At 38.5% G+C, this 9238-nt stretch overlaps 1 protein-coding gene across 1 annotated transcript; it reads left to right on the top strand.

The window, feature by feature from the left end:
* The first annotated feature begins 276 nt into the window (after positions 1 to 276).
* LOC108671321 (nuclear RNA export factor 1) lies at positions 277 to 4398 on the top strand. The gene is made up of 3 exons (XM_018158842.2): positions 277 to 521; positions 645 to 914; positions 3181 to 4398. Exons 1-3 carry the CDS (start codon positions 327 to 329, stop codon positions 4099 to 4101), a joined length of 1386 nt encoding a protein of 461 aa, XP_018014331.1. The 5' UTR covers positions 277 to 326; the 3' UTR covers positions 4102 to 4398.
* Positions 4399 to 9238: the final 4840 nt, after the last annotated feature.

The following is a 9238-nucleotide window of genomic DNA, read 5'->3' on the forward strand; positions in this document are numbered from 1 at the left end:
GGATGCGCATCCTGATTTACCCCGCCTGTCCCTTTTTACCCCGTTTGACGGTATTTGTTGCCAAGTTCATTCACTGTAGCAAATCTTAATGTTTGTTTGTGTAGGTATTACTTTTTCATTAAAATATTTTAAGGAGGAAAACCTGCAGAAATTTAGCTTAGGCCTATTCTATAAGCCTATCATGCTTATATACAAAGAAGATAAGTTGCATTTTCTAAATGATCAATTGTATTATATGTTTATCAATAAATCTTTCTTCCTGATCACTGCTTTGATAATTTCCAGATAATTAATTGTTATTAGTTGTAATATTTTGATAATTAGAAATGGGCCGCAAAAAGAACAAGCTACTGAGAAAATTGAAACAAGAATTGCAGGATCGTGCTTTTAATCCTGATCCTGAAGAAGAAGCAGGATTCCCAAGGCTCTCTGGCAAACAACTATCCAAGAGACACAAAAAGATCAAGAAACTCTCTCGCAAGCAACAAGTCACCATCACCAAGGAGCACAGATGGTATCTTGTAAGTTTTTTTTATTTAAATAATTCATAATGAAATGTGTAATAAAATTTTAAAAAATTTTACACATTTATTTCCTAATATTTCTCTATATTTTCAAGTGGGCTAATTTTCCCTGTGTTACAGGTGAAAGTTTTTGATGACCCACTGCCAACCAGAGAGTTTTTGAAGGAGAGCTTCAAGACTCTAGTGGACACTGAGTTCGTGATACAGGGCTACCACCATGCAACCTCCTCTGCTCGCTTCTTCCTCGAGGATAGCTCGTGTGCTGCAATGGCCATCAAAGGCCTCAACAAGCGCATGCAGGGCAGCTCTGGACGTCTCATGCAGATACAAGTGGAGCCTTGCTCCTCTTTTATTATTCTCAATGCTCAGCAGATGCTCACTGTCAAAGAGGTCAGGAACCACTAATATTCCAATGAATACCACATTCTGTATTTAGGGTTATTGCTAGTTTACTGATTTACTATTAAATGGGTGATATAAGGCTTTAGTGTTTTCTCTTAGTTAAAGTTAGCTAATAAGCAAAAAAGTTAGTGTGTGCCAGTAATTAATTCGTTTTTTGCATTGAACTGGGCTGTTTGGGTTGAATCTAAATAGTTTGATATTGTCAAATGCTATTTAAGATAAATGTAAAAAATTTCAGTTTTGCTACAGTTCTCATAATTATGAATCATCAGTCATTTCCCATTTTTACAACACTTCTCTTTAACTTCACTTCTTGTTTGTCTGTCTGTCTGTCTGTCTTTCTGTCTGTCTGTCTGCTACAAATCTTGTAATCGAAATTTAATTTACTTCTACTTATCCTATCGATCTGAAATTTTGCACACTTGTGTAAAGTTGGAGACAATGCATGAATCAAATGTCAAAATAAAAGATTTTAAAATTAAAAAAAATTTTTTTTTTTCAATATGAAAAAAATTTGAAAAAATAATTTTGTCAGCTACAAATCTTATAACTGAAATCTGACATACTTTTACCTGTCTGATTGATATGAAATTTTGCACACTTGTGTGAAGTCAGAGGCAATGCCTGAATCAATTAATAGAATAAATAATTTTGAAAAAAATTATATATTAAAAAAAATTGAAAAACTAATTTTTTAATTTGAAAATTAAATGAGAAATTCATAGTACATTTGTAAGATTAGAGACACTGGATTCTTTGGAAGTGTTGTCTTTAAAAAGTAATTTTTAAACGCATATTATTACACTTGACTCGGCTTAAGGGGACCGGCTACCCTACGGAAAAACTTCTACAGTTATTATCCGATCATCGTGAAACTTCACATTCATACGTAAAATGTAAAAAAATAGCATTTTGCCCTTATGAATTTTTCGAAAAAATTGATAGAAAACGTGATATTCATAGAAAACGGACAAAAACGGGTACTATAGAAAATCTATCTCCTCCTACAAATATCGTCCTACAACATCCAGACACATATCATTCGATTTGTAAAGACCATATCTATCGACCTGGCATCACTTTTTTTCATTTTCCCCATATTTTCTTTTTTATTTGCGTTTTTCCCATTTCTTCACTTTTTTCACCCCCTCCCCCCCTTCTCCCCAAAATATAAGACGAACCATGCACAAATTGAAAAAAAAAAACGATGGCTAGGTCGATAGATATAGTCTTTACGAATCAAATGATATGTCTCTCATTGCTGTAGCTTGAAAACTGTAGGAGGAGATAGGTTTTCAAAAAGACAAAAAATTAAAATATAAATTGTTCAGGGGAGCCATATAAAGTAAAATTAATTGAAAACAGAAGAATATGCCCCAAAAAGTCTTGATATTGTAGCCCAAGCTTTCCCATTGCCAATTATTTGCATTCAAGGTACCAGCCAGCGTCTTTAGACCTATTTATGTCAAATTTAACGTGAATAATAAGCTATAAATTGAAGTTTTTATATATAAATATATATATATGAAATATTCATTTTACATAACGTTACAACTGCATTAAGCAAAAACTATTGCATGTACATCAATGGTACGTAGTAGCTTTGTTGAACGCGTCTTGTTTGTAGCTTTCAAACGAGTGCAAACACTTTGCAATTAACCTAAATAATGACACATAAATACCATTTATTAGTAAATAATGTTATAAAATGATCATTTTATAAAAGTTTAAGACTGCATTACACAAAAAAGTATTGCATGTACATCTATGGTAGTAGTAGCTTTGTTGAACGCGTCTCGTTTGTAGCTTTCAAACGAGTGCAAACACTTTGTAATTAACGTGAGTAATGATCTATATATACAGATTTAATTCAAATAAATCTTTGTACATATTGTTAAAAAATGTTTATTTTATTTATTTTTAAAATTGTCTTTCGCAAAAACTATAGCACGCACAGACATGCGGTAAACTGCGTTCGACGCGCCTTTTCAGCAGCTACAAAATGAGTCAAGAAAACGGTAAAGCCAAAGTTTCCGATTTTTAGGGTAGCCGGTCCCCTTAATTGTTAAATTATTCTGCTTCTCTGTCCCTCTTCCTAAACGTAACTTCTTCAATGTTTAAAATATTCTCTTACAGTTCCAGGACAAAATTGAATATTTAAAAATAAAAGTCAAAGATTTATCAGATGGCCCACTTCATAGTATATCACTTATACGGTATATTAAAATGAATAATGTGTATTATAAATTTCCAGGTCTTGATGAAGCGCTATGACCCGACACGCAATTTCCTTGACCTATCGTCATTCCACCTGGACCCAATGCTGGTGAACGAAGGCGTAATGCCAGTGCTTTCCGACCCTGCAATTTTTCGACAAGTGTTGGTGGTGGTCCGTGATAACATCCCCGGTCTGACAACGATGTCTCTTGGCAACAACAGACTTCGTCTCACCAACATTCGGGTTGTAAAGGGTACTCTTGGCAACAGGTGTCCTCTACAGCGGCTTAATCTAGAGTCCAATGACATAGATAATTTCAAAGAACTCATCTGCACACTTGCTGTTTTCAAACTCCAAGAGCTAAAACTAGATGGCAACCCTTGTCTGAAAGACATAAAGAATCCTGATATTTATATACGCACTGTTCTCTCGCAACTACCACAACTGAAAACTCTAGATGGACAAGACATTGCAAGTCACATATCTGGGCAAACGAGCTCTGGAGATATGATATCATCGCTGAACACAAGCCTGGCATCAACCAGCTTAGTGAGCGCCGACCCTCCTCCTGTCCCTGTCAACGAGCCTCTTGTTCAGAAGTTCCTCTCGGAATATTACAACTGCATTGACAGTGACCACAGAGAACAACTTGTGAACGCTTACCTACCCACTGCAAAGTTTGGTATAGAATCACATATTGCTGCTGTACCGTCCGGGACATGCGAGGGCTCGCACCACATCTTAGAAGCCCTCAAGAGAATGCCTGCTTTTAAACATGCCAAGGAAACGTTCTCCATGAAAGTACACAAGCTCATGAACGATCTTGCAGAAATCGAAGTGTCTGGCCAACTGCAGGTCGCGGGTCATCCTGACGCGGTCTCTTTCGTGCACACCCTGACGGTGGTGCCGTACAATGCTGGGCTCGGCATCACTCTAGGCATCATGGGCTTCAAGTAAACAATATAATTCTATCCAAAATGCAGTAAAAATTTATTTCCATTCAATTTTCATTTCATGCTTGCTGCAAGACAAAAATAATTTGTGCAAATTTATAAGTAACTACTGGAGTCGATACATATTTTAAATGAAGTAACTAATTAAAATTTTTTTTTTCAAGTAAACAAATTGTTCAAACATTTTGAGAACTGCCTGATATGCAGTTTGATTTTGAGAATCAAATTGATTTATGATCCTGCTATTTGGAAACCTTTTCAAAACTTTTTCCTCTGACAATAAATATACTAAAATTTCCAAGATGGGCTTGAATTGACTTTTTTTCCTCCTTCACCCTTTGGCGTGCGTTTCTTTACGACGTATGGGGAACCGGTTTTCAAGAACTTTTTGTTGAGCTGGACTTATAGTCTCAAGAAATAAGGGACGCATGGAAATTAGGAAATAGAGCAAACTTTAATACGGTATTCTAAAAACCTGTTGCCGCATTAGGCATTAATGCTTGACCAAATTGCTGATCCGTGTACAGCTCATTAGTCAATACTATCAAGCATTAGTCTAGTTTAGCATTAAAATTGCAGTTTTCAACTTAATCTTTCTTTTAGGCTCAGTGGAGTGTCTCCAGGAAAAAGATTTGGTTCGTCGAGTTTTCTTCAGACCTGTGGTGTGCAGACTAGACGTGGGTGTTCACCTAATGTCTTAGTCATCGACAACTTGCGGTTGCGGAAGCTGCTGCTACCTAAACTAATCGCTCATGACCCGGATTCATGGACGAAAAAGGTCGCTTTTTTCTCTCTGATCATAGGATATTTGTTATTTTCTTATTTTCAGACCATATTCTTTACATAATAGCCGTTCAGACATAATCAAGCGATTTTGTTTGCCAAAGGTTGTTTTGCGAGTAGTAACGAAGCAACGGCCGTTTTGTTTTCATTTTTCTAACTTGGCGTACTTTAATAAGTCGCAAATGGTCAAAGTAAATTGCCCTCACAGCGCTCTCTGACACAATCAAATGTGATGATTTTTTTTGTGCTAATCTAGACTGGTTGTTTTCCTGTAAAAACGACGAGAAATTTGAATCTAGTTACTGAATACATTTGAACAAATTATGACCTTGGGACGGAGAATTTTTGGGCGGTATCAAAATTGTAAAGATACATGAGCGAAATAGCAGGCTATTATTGCTTATGTGAGCAGAAAAAGATCAGAATATTGAAGATATTCACTATTGTTGGCTTCTCTTGGCTATGAGCATTGAGCAGCCGGCTCCCACGAAATGATAGCTTTAGACTCAAGCGTTTGGTATTTTTTTTTTTGTATCCGAGACGAGACAACAGGCTCTGCCCCGGTTCGCATTAAAAACCGGGACAATTTTCAGCCGTCCGTAAGAATTCCGGGACGATACCCAGACGAGACATCCCGGTTAAAATAGGTATCTTAACATTTCCCGGAATTTATAGCCATTTTAACGGGACGAATCAATTATTGATGTGGTGTAAACTTTGGCTTGCCATCATACATGTATGCAGAGCTGGGCAGCACTACTTTGAAATGTAGCGGCCGCTACCGCTACATACTCTAAATGCAGCGGGCGCTTCCGCTACAATTGCTTAAATGTAGCGCCGCTACCGAAAATGTAGCGGTCGCTACATGTAGAGCGCAGAGGTGGGCAGTAGCGCGCTATATTTTCAGTAGCGGTAGCGGCACTACATTTAAGGCAATGTAGCGGTAGCGCCCGCTACATATTTAAGTAGCGATACGAGGTTTTTCCGCTACAGCGCTACCGCTACATTTATAGATAAAGCCTTTATATTTTACCTAATAGTATTAAATTTTATTTAAAAACCAGCATGATACATAAATAATATAAATTACAGAATGAAACTGTACGAAAGATTTCGGTGTAATGTTGTCAACCTCAGCCTGTTACTAGTGTCAACATGTTAGTTGTTACTTGATAAGTTGTTACCAGTTACCACTGAAGGCCGGTCTACACGCTCAGTTTTACACAACGATTTGTCTGCGCAGTTCTAATCTTTGCAGTTAAAACGTTGCGTGTGGACGGGAAAACTGCGCAGTTTTGAAGCCGCCGGGAAAACTGCGCAGTTGCATCGAAATCTGAGCTACAGAGCATAGATTTCGATGAACTGCGCAGATAAGTCGGAACGTGTAGACGGTAGCAGTTTTCCGATTCGATCTGTGCTCCGTTTCAATGATTCTGGCGACAATGGCGGAACTTCGGTAATGTTCTCGGGAATTTATTGCTCTTCTATACGAGAGTTTTTCTTGCATTTGGCGAGTAAAATTCAAGGACTATAGTAACAGGGACAAAAAAGGTGGAGACATACAAGGGCTTAGTTGAAAAATGTAAAGAAATCGATGAAAACGCAAACAGAGAAACAGCTGTAAAACAAGTTGAGGAGCATTTACCATATATAATTGGGAATAAATAAAAAATCGATTCCATCTGGACCTGGTGAAGAATACACCTACAAGCCATCTCTCTTGTATTTTGATATAATAATAGCGGTTTCAGCGTAATTAGGCCGTAGGCCTGTCGCCGATTCTTAACATAACATAACATCGTGATGTCGGCTCTGAAGTGTAGGCCTGATGTGGCCGGTCGCCGATTCTTTTCCATTTCGTGCCTTGTTCATAGATCTAAACTCGTGTCATTTGACCGGATCTTTTCATGACTGGCGATAGTTTGAAGAAGCTACTAGACTTCCACCTGGTTCGATAAGGAGCTAGGTATTTCAAATCTGAACATATATTTTTCCATAGCTTTATCTAGTCTGTTCTTGAACGCGTTCATACTTGGAGCGCCAACGATGTCATCGGGAAGGCTGTTCCACATGTCGGTGATTCGAAGCGAGAAGAAATTTTGTCGCGTGGAGAAGTTGCAGCGCAATTTTTTTAGCTTATAGCCGTGGCTCCTGGTGTTGGTTCTTGTTTCCAATTCTAGTAACCCTTCAGGGACCTTGTATAGACCATGAGTATACTTGTATACTTCAATGAGGTCCCCACGCAGACGTCGATAACTGAGGCTTGGAAGCTTCATAATCTTCAATCTTTCTTCATAGGACTTGCCCTTCAAGCCTGGAATTATCCTTGTTGCACGTCTCTGAACATTCTCTATTAAATTTCTGTCCTTTTCGAATCTCGGTGACCACACAACGTTTCCAAACTCTAGACTCGGGCGTACGACGGCAACAAACAACTGCTTCATCGTTTCTGCATCTAGGAACTCGTATGAGCGTCTGATTAGTCCAAGAAGTTTGTTGGATGTGTTAGCTTGCGTTTCAACATGCTTAGAAAATTTCAGCAACATAGCAGAACATTCACAGCATTTTGCGGTCTCGAACTCGCAACTCACTGCTACAATTCTGCTATGCTTAACCGCCCGGCCTCCTTGCCGATTCTGACCAGAAACTGGCGCACAGAGCTGGGATCGAACCCGCGCCTCTCTGCTCCAATCTTGGTACTCTGAACTTTAACCACTGGGCCACCCTGCCCACGCATTCCCCATCTCGCATTCCCCTAATGATCCAATTTCTTTTCCCCTAATGATCCAAGGCACAATGCCAAAAATGTATCAAAATACTGCCTTTACCATGGCACGTCTCGGACAAATTTACGGCCGGATTCGCGGCCGGTCTCCCCAAATTCAATGAGCATGGAATATCTCCCAAAGTAATGAACGTAGCTCTATAAAACTCGGTACACGTATTCATTAGGACTTAAAGGTGATGTTTTCGATTTTGCCTTCGTCTGAGAGTTATATGGCTTTATCTAATCTAAAAAATTGTCACGAGCTAAACATCACCGTTGGGAGGTTAGGTTTATATATTCAAAGTTTCGTTCAAATCTGTACAGTAGTTAAGAAGAAATGTCCTGCTCACTGCAAATTTCGGCACGTATCGTCATATAACTCACGAATGAAGGTGAAATTCTAAAAATGTTCACGAGCTAAACATCACCGTTAAGTCCTAATGAATACGTGTACCAAGTTTTATCGAGCTAAGTTCATTATATACTTTGGGAGATATTCCATGCTCATCGAATTTGGGGAGACCGGCCGCGAATCCGGCCGTAAATTTGTCCGAGACGTGCCATGGCGAGATCGCGCAAAACTGAGCAAACTACTCAGTTAGTCGGCACCGTGTGGGCGCTCTGAAAATTGCAACGATTTCATTCCGACTTAGAACTGAGCAGACAAATCGTTGTGAAAACTGAGCGTGTGTACCGGCCTTTACAGGTATTTTTTCACGTTTCAGTTTGCTTACAGTTATTTTTACACACTTATTTTTATGTTTCACCTTCCCTACATGGATGTCTACTTTAATCTACCAATCTCAAAAATAATCCACATATATATACAAATAAAAGACTGAATTTTTATATGCATATGTGGATAATTTTGTAGATTGGTAGATTAAAGTACACATCCATGAAGGGAAGGCAAAACATAAAAATAACTGTAACTTTTATTTACTGTGTCTAACCTGTACTAGTTCGGTTAGGACGTTAGGTTAATTGCAATAAAGTTGCATTGATATGTTTTGAAAATGTTTTATTATCATTAAATGTTTATGAGTAAATCCCAATAGCAGGACAATAAATATTTAGAGATTTCCAATAATTTTGGCCCTTGTAGCGGCTAATGTAGCGGCGCTACATTTTACTGTAGCGGTAACGGTAGCGCTCGCTACAATCTAGTGGGTGTAGCGGTAGCGATAGCGCCGCTACATTTCAATGTAGCGCTCTAGTAACAGGCCGAGGTTGACAACATTACACCCAGAGGTGGGCAGTAGCGCGCTACATGTAGCGGCCGCTACATTTTCAGTAGCGGTAGCGGTGCTACATTTAAGTAATTTTAGCGGTAGCAGCAGCGCCCGCTACATATTTAAGTAGCGATACGAGGTTTTGCCGCTACAGCGCTACCGCTACATTTATAGATAAACCTTTAGATTTTACTTAATAGTATTAAATATTATTTGAAAACCAGCATGATTCATACATAATATAAATTACAGAATAAACTGTACGAAAGATTTCGGTGTAATGTTGTCATCCTCAGCCTGTTACTAGTGTCAACCTGTTAGTTGTTACCAGAGGTGGGCAGTAGCGCGCTACATGTAGC

The sequence above is a fragment of the Hyalella azteca genome, unplaced genomic scaffold (genome assembly GCF_000764305.2).
Source record: "Hyalella azteca isolate HAZT.00-mixed unplaced genomic scaffold, Hazt_2.0.2 contig15028, whole genome shotgun sequence".
Classification (NCBI taxonomy): Eukaryota; Metazoa; Arthropoda; class Malacostraca; order Amphipoda; family Hyalellidae; genus Hyalella; species Hyalella azteca.